Source organism: Acinonyx jubatus, chromosome B3 (assembly GCF_027475565.1).
Source record: "Acinonyx jubatus isolate Ajub_Pintada_27869175 chromosome B3, VMU_Ajub_asm_v1.0, whole genome shotgun sequence".
Lineage (NCBI taxonomy): Eukaryota > Metazoa > Chordata > Mammalia > Carnivora > Felidae > Acinonyx > Acinonyx jubatus.
The window spans coordinates 68,846,999-68,871,311 of NC_069386.1; the positions used below are offsets into that span (position 1 = coordinate 68,846,999).

General features: G+C 37.2%; 1 protein-coding gene across 1 annotated transcript; it reads right to left on the reverse strand.

Annotated features, from left to right (window-relative positions):
- Positions 1-13,911: 13,911 nt before the first annotated feature.
- Positions 13,912-14,928, reverse strand: LOC106969812 (olfactory receptor 4F21-like). The gene has a single exon (XM_015066348.2). It carries the CDS (start codon positions 14,926-14,928, stop codon positions 13,993-13,995), a length of 936 nt encoding a protein of 311 aa, XP_014921834.2. The 3' UTR covers positions 13,912-13,992.
- Between the last annotated feature and the right edge of the window lie 9,385 nt (positions 14,929-24,313).

A 24,313-nucleotide genomic window follows, 5' to 3' on the forward strand; every position in this document is an offset into this window, starting at 1 on the left:
CATAGTGTTAGAATGCTGTTAACATTCTGATAAGTCATCAGAGGAGGATCATCTGTTTCCAGATTATGGTCAACCATGGGTAACTGAAACCACAAAAGCTGAACTGCAAATAAGAGAGAATTTCTATATTTTTGATGCTATTTTTTGTATTCATTTTCTCTCTAATTCATAATTTCTCCTCTGATCTTTGTAATTTCTTTTGGTCTGCCAAGTTTGGGCTTAGCTTGTTCTTTTTCTAGTTTCCTGGGGTGTAAAAGATTGTTTGAGATCTTTCTTTTTTCTTAATGCAGGCATTTATCAATGTAAATTTTTTTCTTAGGACTATTTTTGCAACACCCCATAAGCTTTTCTATGTTCTGTTTCCATTGTCATTTGTTTAAAAATAGTTTTTGATTTTCCTTTTGGTTTCTTTGCCCCGTTAGTTGGTCAGAAGCATGTTGTTTAAATCCCACATATTTGCAATTTCCTTTGTTTTCCTCCTGTTACTAATTTCTAGTTCAGATTATTATTGTCAGAAAAGATATTTGGTATGATTTCAGTCTTTTAAAATTTGTTTGGACTTGTTCTGTGGCCTAATATATGATCTATCCTGGAGAATTTTCCATGTCCACTTGAGATTTTGTGTTCTGTTGCTCTGATGAATGTTCTATATATGTCTGTTATTTCTATTTGGTCTAAAGTGTAGTTCATGTCCAGTGCTTCCTAATTGATTTTTTCTGAGTATTCTATCTAGTGTCGAAGGTGGGGGTGTTGAATCCCTCTGCTATTTTTTGTGTTGTTTTCTATTTAACCCCTCATATCTGTTAGTATTTGCTTAATATATTTAGGTGGTATGATGTTCTGGGCATATGTATATATAGGAGAATATATATATATGTGTGTGTGTGAAATATGTGTTTATGATTGTTACAGACTTACAATGAGCGGTCTCCTTTGTCATTATATAATGACCTTATTTGTTCTTGTTACAGGTTTTGACTTAAAGTCTATTTTGTCTAAGTATAGCTACCTCTACTTTTATTATTTTTTTTCTTTTGGTTCCCATTTGCATGGATATCTTTTTCTGTTCCTTTACTTTGTGACTTTGTATGTTTTTAAAGCTGAAGTTAGTCTCTTGTAGGCAGCATATAGTTGGGTTTTGTTTTTTTAGTCATTCAGCCACTTAGGCCTTTTGATTGGAGAGTTCAATCCATTTACATTTAGAGTAATTATTGACAGGCTAGGACTTCCTAATGTCAGAAAGGATTCTAAAGGACAATGCCATCTTATTTATTGTTTTCTTATGTGTTGTAGTTCCCTGTACTTTTCTTCCTCTTTTGCTGTCCCCCCCTTTTTTTTGGTGAGCTGGTGATTTACCATAATGGTATGCTTCAATTCCCTTCTCTTTACCTTTTGTGTATCTACTCTAGATTTTTGCCTTGTAGTTACTATGGGGTTGCTTACCACATCTTAGAGATATAACAGTCTATTTTAAGCTGATAGCAATGTAACTTCAGTTACATAAAAAAATCTCTTTTTGCTCTTGAAAAAGATAACCCTCCACCTTGAGATTTTGTGTTTTTTAAAGTGAGAATAGTTACTTTTTGTTACTCATCAATCATTTCAGGAAAAATACAAATATTTGTGCTCTGTCTGCCTTGGCCATTTCCTAACTGGCTAGAATTCATCAAAGCTTCAAGTTTGCACAGGATTTGGGGGTAATTTGGTTTAATTTTTTATGTTCATGGATTTATTTTCTTCTATATACATTCTTTGTGGGACAACTTTATAAAGACTTTAGCCATTCTAAGAATGGCCATGTAAACATAATTCAGTCCTTATTTTTTATTCTACAACATTTTCTCTTTTTTTAAATGTTTATTTTTGAGAGAGAGAGCCTGCAAGCCACATGAGCAGGGGGGAGGGGCAGTAAGTAGGAAGCCAGAGGGTCTGAAGCAGTCACTGTGCCTACAGCAGAGGGCCCCATGTGGGGCTCAAACTCACCCTGAGCCTAAGTTGAATGCTTAAGTGACTAAGCTGCCCAGGCACCCCCTGTTCTACAACATTTTCTTATCACTTCCCATGGAATGCAGTGTCCTGTAAGAGACAGCTTTGTAACACATTTCAATAAGGGTTTGAGGAGCCTGACTTTGAAGTTGGTTGCTCTTCTAGCCTTGACTCCTCTCTCAGCACATGCTCTTACATGAGGGGTCTTTTGTTTGTCTGCTCCCCCCAGCTTGGCAGGATAGAATGTTGCTAACCAAGTTTTCCTAAGATGGACACAACCTGCAGACCACCCCACCAAATCAGCAGATCATACGGTAGCATATACCTGTCCATTGCAGAGGTCATGGGATAGTGATTTGAAAATCTTAACCCCTCATTTTTTTTTCCTAATCATTAGGCCACATTCATTTTTCTTTTTTTAAAAAAATTTAATTTTAACTCCAGGTAACACACAATGTTATTTACATTAGTTTCGGGTGTACAATATAGTGATTCAACACTTCCATACAACACCCAGCGTTCATCAAGACAAGTGTACTCCTTAATTTCCATCACCTATTTAACGCTCTTCTCACCCCCCTCTAGTAGCCAAGTTTGTTCTCTATAATTAAGAGTTTATCTCTTGGTTTCTCTCTCTTTTCCCCTTTGCTCATTTAGTTAACTTCCACATGTGAGTGAAATCATATGGTGTTTGTCTTTCTGTGACTGACTTATTTCACTTAGCATTATACCCATGGCTCGCTCCATGTCATTCTTGAAACCTTCAGTAATTGCTTATTCATTTAGCAGAGTTTTTGTTGTTGATTAATTTTTTTAAAAATATAAACTGTTAGGTCATCTGCAAACAAGGACAATTTTATATCTTTCCTCTAAATCTGTATACTCTTTTGTTTTTTTTTTTTTTTGTCTGATTGCATTAACCAGGTCTTCTAGTACAATGTGGTAAGGTAAGTACAGTGTAGGAGTGGTAAGATGGGTTATTCTTGCCCAGTATATAGGTGGGAAAGACTTGAGTTTCTCACTAGCAAGTATCATGTTAGCTGTAGGTTTTTTAATTTTATTTATTTTGTGTGTGTGTGTGTGTGTGTGTGTGTGTGTGTGTATAACCTTTATCATGTTGCAAAAATTTCCCTCTGTTCCAATTTATTTTTATTATTATTATTATTTTTCAATATATGAAATTTGTTGTCAAATTGGTTTCCATACAATACCCATTGCTCATCCCAAAAGATGCCCTCCTCAATCCCCATCACCCACCCTCCCCTCCCTCGCACCCCCCATCAACCCTCAGTTTGTTCTCAGTTTTTAAGAGTCTCTTATGCTTTGGCTCTCTCCTACTCTAACCTCTTTTTATTTTTCCTTCCCCTCCCCTATGGGTTTCTGTTAAGTTTCTCAGGATCCACATAAGAGTGAACATATATGGTATCTGTCTTTCTCTGTATGGCTTATGTCACTTAGCATCACACTCTCCAGTTCATCCACGTTGCTACAAAGGGCCATATTTCATTCTTTCTCATTGCCACGTATACTCCATTGTGTACATAAACCACAATTTCTTTATCCATTCATCAGTTGATGGACATTTAGGCTCTTTCCACAATTTGGCTATTATTGAGAGTGCTGCTATAAACATTGGGGTACAAGTGCCCCTATGCATCAGTACTCCTGTATCCCTTGGGTAAATTCCTAGCAGTGCTAATGCTGGGTCATAGGGTAAGTCTATTTTTTAATTTTCTGAGGAACCTCCACACTGTTTTCCAGAGTGGCTGCACTAGTTTGCATTCCCACCAACAGTGCAAGAGGGTTCCTGTTTCTCCATATCCTCGCCAGCATCTATAGTCTCCTGATTTGTTCATTTTGGCCACTCTGACTGGCGTGAGGTGATATCTGAGTGTGGTTTTGATTTGTATTTCCCTGATAAGGAGCGACGCTGAACATCTTTTCATGTGCCTGTTGGCCATCCGGATGTCTTCTTTAGAGAAGTGTCTATTCATGTTTTCTGCCCATTTCTTCACTGGGTTATTTGTTTTTCAGGTGTGGAGTTTGGTGAGGTTTTTATAGATTTTGGATACTAGCCCTTTGTCCTATATGTCATTTGCAAATATCTTTTCCCATTGTGTTGGTTGCCTTTTAGTTTTGTTGGTTGTTTCCTTTGCTGTGCAGAAGCTTTTTGTCTTCATAAGGTCCCAGTAATTCATTTTTGCTTTTAATTCCCTTGCCTTTGGGGATGTGTCCAGTAAGAGATTGCTACGGCTGAGGTCAGAGAGGTCTTTTCCTGCTTTCTCCTCTAGGGTTATGATGGTTTCCTGTCTCACATTCAGGTCCTTTATCCATTTTGAGTTTGTTTTTGTGAATGGTGTGAGAAAGTGGTCTAGTTTCAACCTTCTGCATGTTGCTATCCAGTTCTCCCAGCACCATTTGTTAAAGAGACTGTCTTTTTTCCACTGGATATTCTTTCCTGCTTTGTCAAAGATTAGTTGGCCATACTTTTGTGGGTCTAGTTCTGGGGTTTCTATTCTATTCCATTGGTCTATGTGTCTGTTTTTGTGCCAATACCATGCTGTCTTGATGATGACAGCTTTGGAGTAGAGGCTAAAGTCTGGGATTGTGATGCCTCCCGCTTTGGTCTTCTTCAAAATTACTTTGGCTATTCGGGGCCTTTTGTGGTTCCATATGAAATTTAGAATTGCTTGTTCTAGTTTCGAGAAGAGTGCTGGTGCAATTTTGATTGGGATTGCACTGAATGTGTAGATAGCTTTGGGTAGTATTGACATTTTGACAATATTTATTCTTCTAATCCATGAGCAGGGAATGTCTTTCCATTTCTTTATATCTTCTTCAATATCCTTCATAAGTTTTCTATAGTTTTCAGCATACAGATCTTTTACATCTTTGGTTAGATTTATTCCTAGGTATTTTATGCTTCTTGGTGCAATTGTGAATGGGATCAGTTTCTTTATTTGTCTTTCTGTTGCTTCATTGTTAGTGTATAAGAATGCAACTGATTTCTGTACATTGATTTTGTATCCTGCAACTTTGCTGAATTCATGAATCAGTTCTAGCAGACTTTTGGTGGAGTCTATCAGATTTTCCATGTATAATATCATGTCATCTGCAAAAAGCGAAAGCTTGACTTCATCTTTGCCAATTTTGATGCCTTTGATTTCCTTTTGTTGTCTGATTGCTGATGCTAGCACTTCCAACACTATGTTAAACAACAGCGGTGAGAGTGGGCATCCCTGTCGTGTTCCTGATCTCAGGGAAAAAGCTCTCAGTTTTTCCCCATTGAGGATGATGTTGGCTGTGGGCTTTTCATAAATGGCTTTTATGATGTTTAAGTATGTTCCTTCTATCCTGACTTTCTCAAGGGTTTTTATTAAGAAAGGTGCTGAATTTTGTCAAAGGCCTTTTCTGCATCGATTGACAGGATCATATGGTTCTTATCTTTTCTTTTATTAATGTCATGTATCACGTTGATTGATTTGCGAATGTTGAACCATCCCTGCATCCCAGGAATGAATCCCACTTGATCATGGTGAATCATTCTTTTTATATGCCGTTGAATTCGATTTGCTAGTATCTTATTGAGAATTTTTGCATCCATATTCATCAGGGATATTGGCCTGTAGTTCTTTTTTTGCTGGGTCTCTGGTTTAGGAATCAAAGTAATACTGGCTTCATAGAATGAGTCTGGAAGTTTTCCTTCCCTTTCTATTTCTTGGAAAAGCTTGAGAAGGATAGGTATTATCTCTGCTTTAAATGTCTGGTAGAACTCTCCTGGGAAGCCATATGGTCCTGGACTCTTATTTGTTGGGAGATTTTTGATAACCAATTCAATTTCTTGGCTGGTTATGGGTCTGTTCAAGCTTTCTATTTCCTCCTGATTGAGTTTTGGAAGAGTGTGGGTGTTTAGGAATTTGTCCATTTCTTCCAGGTTGTCCAATTTGTTGGCATATAATTTTTCATAGTATTCCCTGATAATTGTTTGTATCTCTGAGGGATTGGTTGTAATAATTCCATTTTCATTCATGATTTTATCTATTTGGGTCATCTCCCTTTTCTTTTTGAGAAGCCTGGCTAGAGGTTTGTCAATTTTGTTTATTTTTTCAAAATAAACAAATTTTTTTTTTCAAAAAACTCTTGGTTTCGTTGATCTGCTCTACAGTTTTTTTAGATTCTATATTGTTTATTTCTGTTCTGATCTTTGTTATTTCTCTTCTTCTGCTGGGTTTAGGCTGTCTTTGCTGTTCTGCTTCTAGTTGCTTTAGGTGTGCTGTTAGATTTTGCATTTGGGATTTTTCTTGTTTCTTGAGATAGGCCTGGATTGCAATGTATTTTCCTCTCAGGACTGCCTTCGCTGCATCCCAAAGCATTTGGATTGTTGTATTTTAATTTTCATTTGTTTCCATATATTTTTTGATTTCTTCTCTAATTGCCTGGTTGCCCCATTCATTCTTTAGTAGGGTGTTCTTTAACCTCCATGCTTTTGGAGGTTTTCCAGACTTCTTCCTGTGGTTGATTTCAAGCTTCATAGCATTGTGGTCTGAAAGTATGCATGGTATAATTTCAATTCTTGTATACTTACGAAGGGCTGTTTGTGACCCAGTATATGATCTATCTTGGAGAATGTTCCATGTGCACTCGAGAAGAAAGTATATTCTGTTGCTTTGGGATGCAGAGTTCTAAATATATCTGTCAAGTCCATCTGATCCAATGTCTCATTCAGGGCCCTTGTTTCTTTATTGACCGTGTGTCTAGATGATTTATCCATTTCTGTAAGTGGAGTGGTAAACTCCCCTGCAATTAGCACATTCTTGTCAATAAGGTTGCTTATATTTGTGAGTAATTGTTTTATATATTTGGGGGCTCCCGTATTCGGCACATAGACATTTATAATTGTTAGCTCTTCCTGATGGATAGACCCTGTGATTATTGTATAATGCCCTTCTTCATCTCTTGTTATAGCCTTTAATTTAAAGTCTAGTTTGTCTGATATAAGTATGGCTACTCCAGCTTTCTTTTGGCTTCCAGTAGCATGATAAATAGTTCTCCATCCCCTCACTCTCAATGTGAAGGTGTCCTCACGTCTAAAATGAGTCTCTTGTAGACAGCAAATAGATGGGTCTTGTTTTTTTATCTATTCTGATACCCTCTGTCTTTTGGTTGGTGCATTTAATCCATTTACATTCAGTGTTATTATAGAAAGATACGGGTTTAGAGTCATTGTGATGTTTGTATGTTTTATGCTTGTAGCATAAACTCTGGTACTTTGTCTCACAGGATCCCCCTTAGGATCTCTTGTAGGGCTGGTTTAGTGGTGACGAGTTCCTTCCGTTTGTGTTTATTTGGGAAGACCTTTATCTCTCCTTCTATTCTAAATGACAGATTTGCTGGATAAAGGGTTCTCGGCTGCATATTTTTTCTCTTCAACACATTGAAGATCTGCCAATCCTTTCTGGCCTGCCAAGTTTCAAAAGAGAGATCAGTCACGAGTCTTATAGGTCTCCCTTTATATTTTAGGGCACGTTTATCCCTTGCTGCTTTCAGAATTTTCTCTTTATCCTTGTATTTTGCCAGTTTCACTATGATATGTCATGTAGAAGATCAATTCAAGTTACGTCTGAAGGGAGTTCTCTGTGCCTCTTGGATTTCAATGCCTTTTTCCTTCCCCAGTTCAGGGAAGTTCTCAGCTATTATTTCTTCAAGTACACCTTCAGCACCTTTCCGTCTCTCTTCCTCTTCTGGGATACCAATTATGCGTATATTATTTCTTTTTAGTGTATCACTTAGTTCTCTAATTTTCCCCTCATACTCCTGGATTTTTTTATCTCTCTTTTTCTCAGCTTCTTCTTTTTCCATAATTTTATCTTCTAGTTCACCTATTCTCTCCTCTGCCTCGTCAATCCGATCTGTGGTCATTTCCATTTTATTTTGCATCTTGTTTAAAGCATTTTTCAGCTCCTCCTGACTATTGAGCCCAGCGATTAATTTTATGACTATTATTCTAAATTCACTTTCTGCTATATTATTTAAATCCTTTTTGATGAGTTCATTAGTGTTGTTATTTCCTGGAGATTCTTCTGAGGGGAATTCTCCTGTTTGGTCATTTTGGATAGTCCCTGGAGTGGTGCGGACCTGCAGGGCACTTCCCCTGTGCTGTGGTGTATAACTGGAGTTGGTGGGCGGGGCCGCAGTCAGACCTGATATCTGCCCCCAGCCCACCGCTGGGGCCACAGTCAGACTGGTGTGTGTCTTCTCTTCCCCTCTTCCCGGGGTGGGATTCACTGTGGGGTGGTGTGGTCCGTCTGGGCTACTTGCACACTGCCAGGCTTGTGGTGCTGGGGATCTGGCATATTAGCTGGGGTGGGTAGGCAAGGTGCATGGGGGCAGGAGGGGTAGGCTTAGCTTGCTTCTACTTAGGTGATCCACTTCAGGAGGGGCCCTGTGGCACCGGGAGGGAGTCAGACCCACTGGAGCAATGGATCCACAGAAGCGCAGCTTTGGGTGTTTGTGTGGAGCAAGCAATTTCCCTGGCAGGAACTGGTTCCCCTTGGGATTTTGGCTGGGGGAAGGCAAGGGAGATGGCACTGGTGAGAGCCTTTGTTCCCCGCCAAAATGAGCTCTGTCCTCCCGGGGCTCAGCAACTCTCCCTCCCTTTGTCCTCCAGCCTTCCCCCTTTACGAGCAGAGGTGTTAACTTATGACTTCCCAGATGCTAAGTCACACTTTTTGTTGGAGCACACTCCGTCTGGCCCCTCCGCTTTTTCAAGCCAGACTCAGGGGCTCTGCTTGGCCGATGGGCTGCCCCTCAGCCCAGGCTCCGTCCCGCCAATCCGTGGAATGTGCACTGCCTCTCCGCCCATCCTACCCTCTTCCTTGGGCCTCTCGTCTGCACTTGGCTCTGGAGACTCTGTTCTGCTAGTCTTCTGGTGGTTTTCTGGGTTATTTAGGGAGGTGTAGGTGGAAACTAAGTGATCAGCAGGACGCGAGGTGAGCCCAGCGTCCTACGCCACCATCTTATTATTATTTTTTTTAACGTTTATTTATTTTTGAGACAGTGAGAGACAGAGCTTGAACGGGAGAGGGTCAGAGAGAGAGAGGGAGACACAGAATCTGAAACAGGCTCCAGGCTCTGAGCTATCAGCACAGAGCCCGACGCGGGGCTTGAACTCATGAACCGTGAGATCACGACCTGAGCCAAAGTCGGACGCTTAACTGACTGAGCCACCCAGGCGCCCCCACTCTGTTCCAATTTAACCTAGAGTTATTACCATAAATTGGTGTTGGATTTTGCAAATGCTTACACTTACATGTAAGCATGCATTAACATATATATGTAAATATATACATATATATTTGAATAATATATAAACCTAGGCATATATAATTGAGTACATTGTTGCTATTATTATTTAAACAGTTATCTGTAAGATCAATTAAGTATAAGGAAAATAAGTTTTTATTTTATTTTCACTTATCCCATTTTCTATGCTTTTCCTTTTTTTGTGTAGATGGGAATTTCTGACCTATATTATTTTCCTTCTCTCAAATGAATTTCTTTTAATAGTTTTTTCAATGCAGGTCTAGTGGCAAATTCCCTCAATTTTTACTTGTCTGAGAAAGTCTCTGTTCTTTACTTTTGAAGGATAATTTTGAGAGGTATAGAATTCTAGGGTTTTTCCCCTCAATATATTAAATATTTCACTCTATTCTCTTCTTGCTTGCGTGGTATCTGAGGAGAAGTTGGATATGGTTCTTCAGTTTGTTTTTTTATACATAAAGTTGTTTTTTTTCCCTGTGACTTCTATCATGGATTTTTTTATAGTTTATTTGTTTTGAGAGAGAGAGAGAGAGAGAGAGAGAGAGAGAGAGAGAGAGAGAGTATAAGCAGGATGGGGAGGGGCAGAGAGTCCCCACTGAGCTTTTCTCTTTCTGAGATTCCCATTATGCATAAATCACACCTTTTTTAGTTATCCCACAGTCCTTAGTCTGTTTGTTTTTAAATTCTTTGTTCCCTTTGTCTTTAGTTTTCAAAGATCCTATTGATATATGATCTAGTTCAGAGATTGTTTCCTCACCTGTGTCCCACCTACTGATGAGCCCATCAAGGTCACTTTTCATGTCTGTTGCATTGTTTTTGATCTCTAGCATTTCTTTTTTGTTCTGAGGATTTCCATCCCTTTGCTTATATTGGCCATCTGTTCTCACATGCCATCTATCCATTGGAGCCCTTAGCATATTAATCAGTTATCTTAAGTTTCTTGTCTGAGAATTCCAACATCCCTGCTGTATCTAGCTCTGAAGCTAGTTTTGTCTCTTGGTTTTTTTGTTTGTTTGTTTGTTTGTTTTTTTTGCCTCTTAGTATGACTTGTAATTTTTTCTCGATGCTGACATGATGTACGGGGCAAAGGAACTGTTGTAAATTGGCCTTAGTTAATGTGGTCGAGTGTGGGTGGAGGAAAAGCACTATGTAGTCTGATGATTAGGGCTTAGGCTTTTAATGAGCCTATGCCTCTGGACTGTGAACTCCACAGGTGTTTCTGGTTTTTATTGTTTTGTTTTGTTTTTGTTTTTGTCTTTTTTGTTTGTTTGTTTGTTTTTTCAATCCTTACGAGGGACAGAATGGCAAGCATGGGTTGGAGTTGGGTATTTGCCTTCTCCAGGTCAGTTAGGCTCTTATAAATACCTCAGTAGTTTAGATTTTGGTTTGCTAGTTTCCCAAGGGCAGGGATTCTTAAGAAAAGAGTATTGTGGTGTATTTCAAAATATTTCCTTTTCCTCTTCCTCTGCCAGAAACCTGAGGGGATTTTTCTCAGATATTTACTAGGGAATCTGATCAAGCTGTTGCAAGTAAACCTCACAATATTTTTGGGACCCCCTATGGCTGGTTTCCCCAGGATAGGTTTTAACTTTCAAAATTGCCTGTACTGAGACTCCAGAAATTCATCAATTATGGCTTATGTTTGCTACCCAGCTCTCATTCCCACAGCAGTTTCTGGTTGTTTGTGTCTGCTCTAATAAGCCATGACAACCTATATTTGTCTGTGTCTCTAATCTTGGAGACAGTAGTTTGCCCTGTGTCCTCCCGTTGCTTTTTGAATTCAAGAATTGTTGATTTTTCACTTTTTTCTACCTTCTATTTGTTGTTAGAATGGAATCATGTCCAGGCTCCTTATATGCAGAACTAGGAACCAGAAACCTTTATATTTGTTTTTTATAAATTTAAATGTAGTGTAGTAAAATATAGCCTTTTCCTTTTTCATGTTTTCTATTTGTTTTGCCTTGCCTAAAATTCCAAATTTTATGCCACAATTATATAAATATCACACTATTAAAACGTGCTTTATAATATAATTTTTAAACAATTTTATCCAATTTATTTATTTTGAAGAGTATGTATCTGATTTTTTTATATGAAGAATATAACTTTTTGTTCAAATTCTTAATTTTTGTGATTATGTGGATTTATTCACCTCTGTTTTGAGAATCCTCCTTTATTATAGGATAAAAATTAAATCTCATCTGAAGTCTCATTGAGAAGTCTTTGCATGGGTTCTTTGCATGGGTTCTTACTTCTCCGTTAAGCAGTTATAGTGACAGCCACTATTGAATGTTTTTCATTTCAGAAGTACAGACGGATGCTAAACCCTTGATGTGGTTTCATCAGTTGGTGCTTTTAGCCAGCAACTTGATGGCTAGTTGTTCACATTAGGTTCTTTTCATGCTGTAAGAACAGCAGATAGTTCTTATTGGGATAAACATCTTTTCCGGGGAAACTGGGTGACTCAGTTGGTCGAGTGTCCAACTTTGGCTCAGGTCATGATCTTGTGGTCTATTAGTTTGAGCCTTGCATCAGGCTCTGTGCTGACAGCTCTGGGCCTGGAGCCTGCTTTGGATTCTGGGTCTTCCTATTTCTCTCTCTGTGTACTCCACCACTGCTTGCACTCTGTCTCTCTCTCTCAAAAATAAATAAGCCTTAAAAAATTAAAAAAAAAAACATGTTTTCCAAGTATGGTTTTGACGATCCTTACAGCAGTACCTTGGGCATTAAGCGATCCAAAGACACACAGAATGTCTAATGTCTTTCACAACATTGCTTTGGACAAAGAAGTATCTTTACAACCAAGAAAGAACAACAGTGAGCACACAACCAAGTGATCCACTGATATGGCAATAGATGGCATTATGCAAAAGCTGTCAGACTAATAGAACATGGGAACAGCCTTTTAAAAATGCAAGTAAAGGTGCGAGTAATTGTGGTTGGGGATAATACTTAGTGCTTTAACTTGTGGTACATACTTTGAACCAATGGGCATTATAAGGTATTGTATTCCAAAATGCAGAGGTCTGGAAACCCAAGGTCGTCAATGAGAGTTGCTCAATTCACCATCACTTCCTTGGAGAATTTGAGCTTTCTTGACCTACAACTTGAACCTCTGCTGGGGTGGTGTATGTTGCTTCTGGGGACAGAGTAAGCATTTTAATAAAGCTAAAATTTTAGTAGCTCCCTGGTCATTTTGGTTTCCTTGTGTTTATAGATCAGCAGACAAAAAACAGTTACTACTATGCCAGATATAATTAACCTTCATTATCACCAAGAAGTAGAATGTCTGCTATATGTGGTGATGACTCTAAATGAGCAGTTGCAGTAATTACAGCCTGACAAAAGCATGGTAATCATGGATTTAGCCTTCATAGGTAGGAAGTGTGGATCTGGACAAGTGATCTAGATCAGCAGAAGTACAGAAAAAATGTGAGGGAAATCTAGAATGGATTAGGGAGGAAGAAGATAGCGATTATCTTCCTGGAAACGTGCAATGATGGAACCCATTAACACTTGTTTCATTAACACTCCCGCATTTGAACAATCAATGATGGAGTGATTTTACATGGAATGTGAATGCCTCTAAGCATGGGAAGATGTGGAGTGTTTGTGATGCTTTTGATGCCACACACATATCCCTCTTAATATTCCTAAGAATATGGGGCACCTGGGTGGCTCAGTAGGTTGAGCATCTGACTTCGGCTCAGGTCATGATCTCACAGTCTGTGAATTCAAGCCCCGCATCGGGCTCTGTGCTGATGGCTCAGAGCCTGGAGCCTGCTTCCGATTCTGTGTCTCCCTCTCTCTCTGCCCCTTCCCTGCACATGCTCTGTCTCTCTCTGTCTCAAAAATAAATAAAAACATTAAGAAAAAAATTTAAAAAAGAAAGAATGTAAGATTGTTTTATACCACGAGCTGCAAAAATTTTCTGTCTGAGTACTTTTCTTTGGTTATCAGAACTGCTCAACCTACTACATGGGGAAGCCTGGAACTGCCATGGGGTCATTGCCTCAGAACTACCCCAACACAGAAATACAGTTTCTTAGTCTCTTAAGTGAAACAACTGTATATTATAGAATATGTACATTCTTCTAGAGAGCCATAGCAGAATTGAACCCCAATGTCCACATAGTAGAATACTCATTAATATACCCTCTGTTGGCATCTGTGTTTTTCCTGTCCCATGTCTCCACTTCTGAAAAAAATGTGTTCCTGGTGCCCCATCCAAATAAACTCTGGGCCTTGAATTTGTCTCTGTGTCTTCTTTAAAATAATAAGAAAAGCCATTGGGCCATACACACACACATACATACAGCACACACACAGCAATTTAATGTGATGGACATTCATCCATTCATAATAGCACATTTACAAGTTATTTTTAAAGCTTATGAATAGCAGAAACAGTGTTATTACATTTTTATTGGCAAAATAACCAAAAATTCAAAATTAAAATGTTGTCAGATTATGCTATTCTCTGTTAGAATATCAATTCTTTGTATGATGAATTTACAACTTCATGATAGTGTTGGTAATGGTCTTATACTTCACAGATGAATTAGTAGCAGTAGTAGTGGCAGATGATAAGTTTGTGCAGGATATGTTAAATTTGAGGTGCTTATATAGGGATGGGTCAGCGTGCAGTGGGGTGTTTAGTTTTAGAGCTCCCTGAAAAAGATGTAGTCAACAAAATTTGGAATTAGATATCCTTTTGTGCAGTCTTTTTATAGATAACCTTATGTCTTTGTTCCTTAGTGTATAGATAACAGGATTCAAGACAGGGGTAATAGCGAAGTCTACAACGAACAGATTTTTATCAATTGAAGGTGGGGGAGAAGGCCAGACATACAGAAACATGCATGGAGTGAAAAACAAAAACACCACAGTGATGTGAGCTGACAAAGTGACAAATGCCTTGGATAATTCTCCTGAAGAACGTTTCCAGACAGTGATCAAAATGAATGAATAGGAAAGGATTAGCAGGAAGAAGGTGCCCATGCTCATGAAGCCACTGTTGGCAGTAACGATAAACTCAAACTTGGCCGCATCTGTGCATGCAAGTTTTATGATCTTAGGAAAGTCACAGTAAAAGCTGTCCACTTTATTAGGACCACAAAAAGGCAAGTTTATAACAAATAAAAACTGAGACATAGCATGGATCACCCCAGTTACCCATCCAGTGATTACAAATGAAACACATATTTTAGGGTTCATGATGTTCAGGTAGTGAAGAGGCTTACAGATTGCTGTGCACCTGTCAAATGCCATGGCGATGAGTAACACCATCTCCACTCCTCCTATGATGTGGATGAAGCATATCTGTGTCATACAACTTTGGAAAGAAATTACTTTGTATTCATTTAAGAGGTCTGTGATTATCTTTGGAACTGTAGTAGAGGAAAGACCCACATCAATGAGGGACAGGTTGGCCAGCAGGAAGTACATGGGAGAATGTAGGTGAGAATCAAAAATTACCAAAAACAAAATAAAAAGGTTTCCCAAGATGACCCCTAAATACAGCAAAGAACATATCAAAATAAGAAAAAGTTTTTTCTCCCAAGAGCAAGAAAGGGCCAGTAACACAATTTCAGTGACCGCAGAGTCATTTAGTCCACCCATTGACGGGGACAGGAGAGCTGATTTTCAAGTGACCTAAGGATAAAAATTAAAAACAGTAAGCATCACGGGCAGAAAGATAGATTCCCTATTTGCCTTGCTAATTAGGTTAGATATAATTCACTGAGAGAAGAAAAATGAATTTGGAAGAAAGAAAGTTAACAGAAAATTTATTATGGAGAGGGATATGTGGGGGCACCTGGGTGGCTCAGTGGGTTAAGCATCTGACTTTAGCTCAGGTCATGATCTCGCAGTTCATGGGTTCAAGCTCTGAGCTCCAACGTCAGGCTCTGTGCTGCCAGCTTAGAGTCCTGTGCTGCCTGCTCAGAGCCTGGAGCCTGCTTCGGATTCTGTGTCCCCACCACCCTCTCAAAAATAAATAAACATTAAAATAATAAAGGGGATATGTGAGGAAAAAATGTGACTGTAAATTTTGCAGATAGAGCCAAAAGGGGTTACTTAAATTTCATCTCATACCTAAATCTTAAAAAAAATTTTTTTCTCAAAGAATTCTAGATCATTTTCCTAACAATTGCCCTAAGTGTTCTTACACCACATAAATGTCAGCTTTTCTCTTGCACCCCCATTAATACTTTCATACTAATTCTCTATTCTCTTATCTGAACCTCTCTTAGCCCCTTAAAATTTCCCTTCTTCACTGGACTTATAGAGATGACCATGACAAAAGTATTTGAACATATCCCATCACTCCCTACATTGGGCTTTTTAAGTTTAAATGGAACTCAGATACACAGGCTTAATAATTTTAATGGTTTATTGCATGATTATCATATTAGTCCATGATCACTTTTAATAAACAAATTACTTAATGACAAGCTAAAAATAAAATAAAATATTGCATATCTGAGAGAAAAGAGGAATAAATGTAACCAAAATTAATAAGTCTAATGATCACAGATAACAGATTTGAGTGTCTCCTATATTTAGGGAATTGTGGTAAGTACATTATTTCTTTCAAACCTCTCAATGACTAAAAGATAAATTCAATTTTATTATCCCCACTTCACAAATGAAACCATGCCTGGGAAGGATGAAGTGGCAAAGCCAGGACCGTATCAAGAGCTTTAGGACTTTAGAATTCATTCTCCTTATTTTTAATATAATTTATTGTCACATTGACTTACATACAACACCCAGTGCTCATCCCAACAAGTGCCCTCCTCAGTGCCCATCACCCATTTTCCTCTCCCCCCATCAACCCTCAGTTTGTTCTTTATATTTAGGAGTCTCTTATGGTTTACGTCCCTCTCTCTCTGTTTGTAACTACTTTCCCCCCTTCCCTTCCCCCCCCCCCAACTTCTGTTAAGTTTCTCAAGATCCACATATGATTGAAAACATGATATCTGTCCTTCTCTGACTGACTTATTTCACTCAGCATAATACCTTCCAGTTCCATCCACGTTGCTGCAAATGGCATGATTCCATTCTTTCTCATTGCCAAGTAGTATTTCCATTGTATATATAAACCACATCTTCTTTATTCATCAGTTGATGGACATTTAGGCTTTTTCCATAATTTGGCTATTGTTGAAAGTGCTGCTATAAACATTGGGGTACAAGTGCCCCTATGCCTCAGTACTCCTGTATCCCTTGGGTAAATTCCTAGCAGTGCTATTGCTGGGTCATAGGGTAGGTCTATTTTTAATTTTTTGAGGAACCTCCACACTGTTTTCTAGAGTGGCTATACCAGTTTCAACAGCATTCCAAATATACTGTAGTCCTTTTCAAGGGTCTAGATGCATCAACCATTTTCTTTCATCTTTCATCTGAACTTTTTACTTTCCTTGGTGTGTTACACGTTGTATCTCTCCTTCAAAAATTAAATCCATGAAGGATGGGAGTGGGCTATCCTCCTTTTTTTCCCTCTACTCTCTAAAACCCTTCTCAGGTAAGTTTATTTTAATATATACATTCTATTTATTGAACAAGCCAAAACAAGCTTGCTTGCACTCCAGAAAAAACTTTCAGAGAAGTTGCCAGGGATTCAGCACACAATAGTCTACATATAAAAATGTCACATATGATAATGTTTTCAGTCTTTGTTACATACCTGTTGTCCAAATTTGATACTAATGATCTTGCATTGTTTTTGAAATTCCTTCCGTCATTGGATGTTACATGTTGCCATTCCCAAAGCATTTTCCACACTAGTTCATGCCAAGAGAACACATATCTGTTCTCAATTTGGGGCGGGGGGGGGGGTAGGTTCTTATCTTAGCCCTGGGGTGAAATATGATAATCTATGTGACTTGGCCATGGATTGGTGTAAGAAGGGCATGTAGCCTAGACTTGATGAGATACAGAATAATGCCTTCTGTGAAAGGTTTTATTTCCCAGATTAAAATATAAAGATTAATGTGAAGAAGGCTCTTTGTCTAGCCTTTTTATTCCTGAATTCAATATTAAGGTGATGACTAAAGATGCAGTAATCATGAGCTCTGGGTGTCCACATGTTAAGGACGGTAGTATGAACAGATAGAAAAATAATCCAGTCTAAATGGTCTTTGACATCTGCAAAGATCTACCTTCTGATATCTTGTAATGTGAGAAAAAATACTCCCTCCCCCCACTTATCTTTGAGTATTGATGTGACTCAAGCTGTAAAATATTTTTTTAATTCCAAACATGTAGTTTTAAGTACTCACCACTTATGGAAGATTTCTATATCTATAGCGCTATTCCTGGACTCTAGGATAATATATCCAAGGCTGTATTGTAGTACATAAATGGACATCACTCAAGAACTTTCAAATTAAAATGCAAAAGGGCTGAATTCATGATTTTATCCTCTTTTTAATCCCTTAGAAAATATCATGATCATTCTCTCAGATGCTTAATCCAGGGATCTTCGAGGCACCTTTTCTCCTCTCTCAATTTATATGCCAGTTGGAAAATTGTACCTTCTGAATATTTCTGTTTCGTCTCCTCATCTCCATTTCCACTGTCAGTTTTATTTCAGGTCTGTATATTTTTTGTACTTAATGACCAAAAAGCCTTCTGAATGATATCTCTGCCTCCAATCTTACCTACGTTTAGTATGTTCTACATTCTGCTTTCAGATTTGTCTATCTAAAGATCAAATATGGTCATGTTACTCTTCTATTTCATCTTCTGATTCTATCATGGATAAGCTAAAATTCAATAGCATATCACATCAGACCCTTTATAAACTGAACATGTTACTGTATTTTTTCACATTTCTCTGCTCTTGAATATGATTTCAACTGTGTTATTCCTGGTCATTACTATGTGGAAACATACTTGCCTATAAGGCCTGATCGACTTGGTTGCCATTCTGGTTCTGCCACTTAGGGGCTATGTAAACTAGGGTAAGCTAGCCAATGATGCTGATGGTATTTATTTGTCCATAACATAAATATAACAAATAAAATGTTGTGAGAATTTTACATTATATGAGTTTAACTATCTGACAGAAGTATTACTTCCCTTTTTCCTTATCCTTCAAAACTTAGATTAAATGCCAGCTACTCAGACGTATCTGTTGAAGACCCTAAGAAGAGTAGTGTCTATGAACTATTGTTATATCTTGTATATTCTTTATAATATACTATATTATAGTTTCTTTTGCATGTTAGTTCTTCATTCTCAACTATAATTTCTTTGAGAAAAAGGGCTTTTAGCCAACTTTGTATACCCCCATATTTAGCACAGTTTCTTGCACAAGGTAGGCACTATTAAATAATAGTCTTCACTAACATTCATGGTAGAAAGTTCAAGAAGACATGATAAACAAATCAGGGGCCTAGAAGCCCCTGTGGGAGATTTTGGTGGAGAGTAGATTTTCAGCAAATGACTTTGGGGATTGAACTCATTGACATCTGCATACAAATGGTAGAATGGAAACCGGTTGAGATCTGCAACTCCCTTGTCATGACACTGTCCTCACAGAGTGACCTCAACACCCCACATTCCCAAGTAGACCCTCAATCGTATACAGTAAAACAAGAAAAAGTACAAACCTTCCTCTTTATTTTTTGCCCCAAACAAAATGTGTATAGTCATTCCAGAGTGTCTGGAACTTTCCTCAAAATACAGTTAAGTATTAAAGTATGCTATGGAAATAATACTAAGCTTAAAACATCACTGGGATATTTGGAAAAATTCAGTAATTCAAAAGAACAGTACACTTTTCATGCTTTAAGCCCCAGTGAAAAGCTGTTTGGTACATGAAGAAGGAAGAAAACTTTTAAATACACCTGAATCTATGTTCAGAAGAGTTTTTGATGCACATGACATAAATTAGAACTTTGGATAAAGTAAATTGAAAAAATATATAATTTGTTAAGTTAAAAAAGATTATAAAACACTAAATATAGTGTAAATGCATATGTGTAGATATTCAGACTTTATAATATCTGTAGTTTGTGGGATTTTGAGTGATTTTATCTTTTCCTAAATATGGACTCTTATTTTCTATGTTTTTACAAGTAATATTTATGCGTTTTCTAATTTTTAAAGTAAATTTTGAAATTAGTGAGGGGAAATAGGAAAAATGAAATAGGGGCAATTTTATAATGGCAATATTATATAGTAACTAATAGCAAACATTCTGGAGACAAACTACCTGGATTCGAATCTCCATCTCCTTGATTTATGAGCTATGTGTCCTTGGGTGAGTTGCTTCACTTCTCTGTCCCTGAATTTCCTCATCTGTAAAATAGGGATGATAATAGTACTTATCTTATAGTGTTGTGAGGATTAAATGAGTTAATACATGGAAAACAGCAGAGCATGGTGTGGCATATAATAAGTACTTAATAAATTAAAAAAATAATTTTAATGATCTTTAAGACTTGATCATTCAATGCTTTCCAAGCATAGAGATAGATTGCTCTGCCAGATTGTGCTCAGTTGGAATGAAATAGCCAAAACATCATGTTTTATTTCCATTAATCTGATATCAGAGTGAAAAGGGGGTGGAAAATTAAAGCCTCTTCATGTACCAATTTAAAACTGATAAGGACTCCTTGAAGAGAAATTCACCTCATAATACAATTGAACTTAAGAAAATGAGACCAGAACATACATAAAACAGTATGAGTGAAAATCATTCAAAAAGCACATGAACAAAAGGAAACTTGAGATACAGAGGAAAGAAGGTTTGGTAACAAAATGTAACCAGTTGCTAGGGAGTGAGAGAGCAGGCTTCATATGTACCTGCTCAGGTGCAGGTTTCACTCAGCAGGAGCTTCAAGAGATTGAGACACACAGACAGTTAACACCCCCTTTGAATCGCCACCGTTTCTTCAGACAGAAACTTATAAATAGTTCATTCCATTAGGAAGGGAGTCAATTAGTAGGACTGGATAGCAGGACTGGATTGAGTCCATAATTACTTCAAATGGAAACCAGGTCTTCTGTGCATACTGCTTTTCCCAAGGGTAAATTATCACAATTTGCAGAAAAGAGATCCAGGGAAATTGAGCAGTTCAATGTGATGATGGTCTGTGATTTTGTGCTCTGATAATATTTTTTCCCAAACGATAGAATTTTAGGTTTGTTACATATTCATTGTTATTGCAAGTTATCTGAACCATTGATAGTGTCATTTTGGCATCACTATCAAATTTAAGAAAACTCTCACATTATACCTTAATGGATTTCTAACTTGGATTTTGAGAAATAATGGACTGGTATTTGAACAAATCAGGGGAGTTCCAAAAGTAGTATAAAGTTAGATTTGAAAGTTTCACTTGGTATTTTTAACAGCTTTATGGAGGTTTAATATGTATACTGTAAAATTTATCCAGTTAAATGTTCTACCTAGTAATTTCAAATAAATTTATAGAGTTGTATCATCATCATCATAATTAAGTTTTAGAATAATTTGATCACCCCAAAATACTCCTTGCAACTATTTGTAGTTGATCTTTACTTCCATTCCCAGACCTAGGCAACAAGGAATTTGTTCCATGCATCTAGAGATTTGCTTTAGACTGGATCTGATTTACCAAACCAAAGCTCCTTGAGTGAAGGGAGGACTGTGTCCTCTTGAGTGAGGACCTTTCTACACAGTCACTATTTTATACTATATTTTTCCTATCCTTCTCCCGAAGGACTCTGAAATAATCAGAATTTTGGGCATTATTAGACACTGATTTTGAACTGTCACTAATTTCTGGAGAATGAAAATGCTACTGTGGACAACCAGTCAAAAATTAGGGGCTTAGGGTGGTCAGGTGGCCAATGAAATTTTGTCTGTGCCCATCTCACAGTGTGCTCTGTGGTTTCCTAAATCCATTATTATTTTTTCTTTTTTTTTAATATGAAATTTATTGTCAAATTGGTTTCCATACAACACACAGTGCTCATCCCAACAGGTGCCCTCCTCAATGCCCATCACCCACCCTCCCCTCCCTTTAGTTATGTCTATAGTTTGAGGTAAAGATTGGCATAGATATACTAACAAATTGGCAGAATTCCAATATTGATTAACTAAGCCATGAAGTCAAAGCTGTTATGATAAGAAAGCACAAGTGAGCCAAATTAGACCTAATTAACATATCAAAATAAGAAACCAAAACAATACTTCATTTTAGAAAGAATTGTAGAGATTAGCACTACCATCAGTGGATTCAAAGATGTAGAGTTTTTTTTTTGTTTTTTTTCTATTGTAGTAAGAATACTTTATACTTCATCTGTGAATACTTTATATTCTTTCCTAATAGAGTTTTAAGTGTCCAAAACAATATCATTAATTATAGGGTAGATTGTTGTATAGTAGATTTCTAGAACTCATTCATCTTATTTAACTGAAACTGTTATCCGTTGAATAGCAACTCTTAATTTCCTCCCCCCTACCCAGCCCCTGGAAACCACCATTCTATACTCTGTTTTTATGATGTGATTATTTTAGACACTTCAGATATGTGAGATCATGTAGCATTTTTCCTTTGGTGACTGGCTGATTTCTCTTAGCGTAATGTCCTCTAGGTCCATCCATGTTGCATATGGCAAGATTTCCTTCTTTTTTTGAGGCTCCATCGTATTCCATTTATGTATATAAAACATTTTCTTTATCATTCATCCATAGATGGATATTAGGGTATTTCCATATCTTGACTATTGTGAATAATGCTGCAATGAATGTAGGAGTGTAGATATCTCTCTGTAATGAAATGATGCTGATTTCATTTCTTTTAGATGTAAACTAAGAAGTGAGATTGCTAGATAATAAGGTAGTTCTATTTGTAATATTTTGAAGAACTTCTGTACTGTTTTCTAAAATTCTGTACCAGTTTACATTCCCACCAACAGTGTGCCAGAGTTCTTTTTTCTCCACTTTTTTTTTTTTAACCAGCACTTGTTCTCTCTTGTCTCTTTTATAACCGCCACTGAAACATGTGGAATGGTATCATTGTCATTTTGATTTGCATTTCCATGATGATCAGTGATGTTGAATACCTCTTAATATATATATTGGCCATCTGTATGTCTTCTTTTGAGAAATTTCCATTCATGTCCTTTGCCCATTTTAAAATTGGATTATTTGTTTTTTGCTATTGAGTCATATGAGTTATGTATGTTAAGCCTTATGGGAGGTATAGTTTCCAAAAAGTTTCTCCCATTCTGTAGGTTGCATTTCCACTCACTTGTTTGTTTTGCTGTAGAGAAGTTTTTATGTTTGATGTAGCTCCACTTGTGTATTATTCTGTTTTTGTTGCCTGTCTATGGTGTCATGTTCAAGAAATCATTGCCAAATGCAATGTCATGAAGCATTTCCCTTAGGTTTTATTTTAGGAGTTTTATAACTTAAATCTTTATTTCATTTTCAGTTGATTTTTCTGTGTGACGTAAGGTAAAGGGTCCAATTTCATTCTTTGGAGTTTGGGTATCCAGTTTTCCAAATGCCATTTGTTGAGGAGACTCTGTGCATTGTATTCTTGGCATCCTTGTCAAAGGTCGGTTGACTGTAATATGAGGGTTTATTTTGGGGCTGTCTAGTCTGTTGTATTGGTCTATGTCTGTTTTCATGCCAGTACCATACTTTTTTTAAACTACAATAGTTTTGCAATATATTTTGAAATCAGGATTTGTGATAGTTCTAATTTTTTTTTCTTTTCTTTTTTTTTCAGTGTTTATTTTTGAGAGAGAGAAAGAGTGCAAACAAGGGAGGGGCAGACAGAGAGGGAGACACAGAATCTGAGGCAGGCTCCAGGCTCTGTGCTGGCAGCTCAGAGCCCTCACACTGGGCTCGAACTCAGGAGCCATAAGATCATGACCTGAGCTGAAGTCGGATGCTTACCCGACTGAGGCACCCAGGTGCTCCCATCATTGTTTTTCTTTCTCAAGATTGTTTTGCATATTCAGGGTTTTTTGTGATTCCATATGAATTTTAGGATTGTTTTTTCTATTTTGGTGAAAAGTGCCATTGGAATTTTGTTGGGGATTGCACTGTATCTGTAGATCACTTGAGATAACAATGACATTTTAATAACATTAACTCTTCTAATCCATGAATGTGAGCTATCTTTTCATTTAGTTGTATCTACTTTAATTTTGTACATTTGTGTTCCGGAGTTTTCCACGCACAAATCTTTCACCTCCTTGGTTAAATTTATTCTTATGCATTTTATTCTTTTGGTGGTGTTATAAATGGGTTTGTTTTCTTAATTTCCTTTTCAAATGTTTATTGTTAATGTATACACATACAATGATCTTTTGTATTTGATTTTGCATTCTGCAACTTAACTCAGTTTTTTATTCTATAGTTTTTTTGTGTATGTGTGAAGACTCATTAGGGTTTTTTACATGGAAGATCATTTGCAAACAAATAATTTTACTTCTATATTTCTGGCTTACATGCTTTTTATTTCTTTTTCTTGTCTAATTGGTCTGGCTAGAATTTCCAGTACTGTATTGGATAGAAGTGTGTGAGTGAGCATCCTCACCTTGTTCCTGATCTTAGAGGAAAATCTTTCTTTTTTTCTCCATTGATTATGTGATTTTTATAGACAGCCTGTATTACATTGAAGTAATTTCCTTCTATGTCTTGTTTGTTCAGAGCTTTAATCATGAAATGGTGTTTGAATTTTTAAATGATTTTTCTTCATATATTGACATGATCATATGATTTTTATCCTTTATTCTGTTAATGTTCTGTGCCACATTAATTGACTTGTGTATGTTGTATCTTCCTTAAATCTCAGGGATAAATTTCACCTGGTCATGGTGTATGATCATTTTAATCCATTGAATTTGGGTTTGCTTGTAATTTGTTGAGGATTTTTATATCTATATTGATCAAGGATATTGGCCTATGGTTTTCCCTTTTTGTAGTGTCTGTTTTTTTTACATGTTTTATTTAAATTCCAGATAGTTAACATATGGTGTAATATTAGTTTCA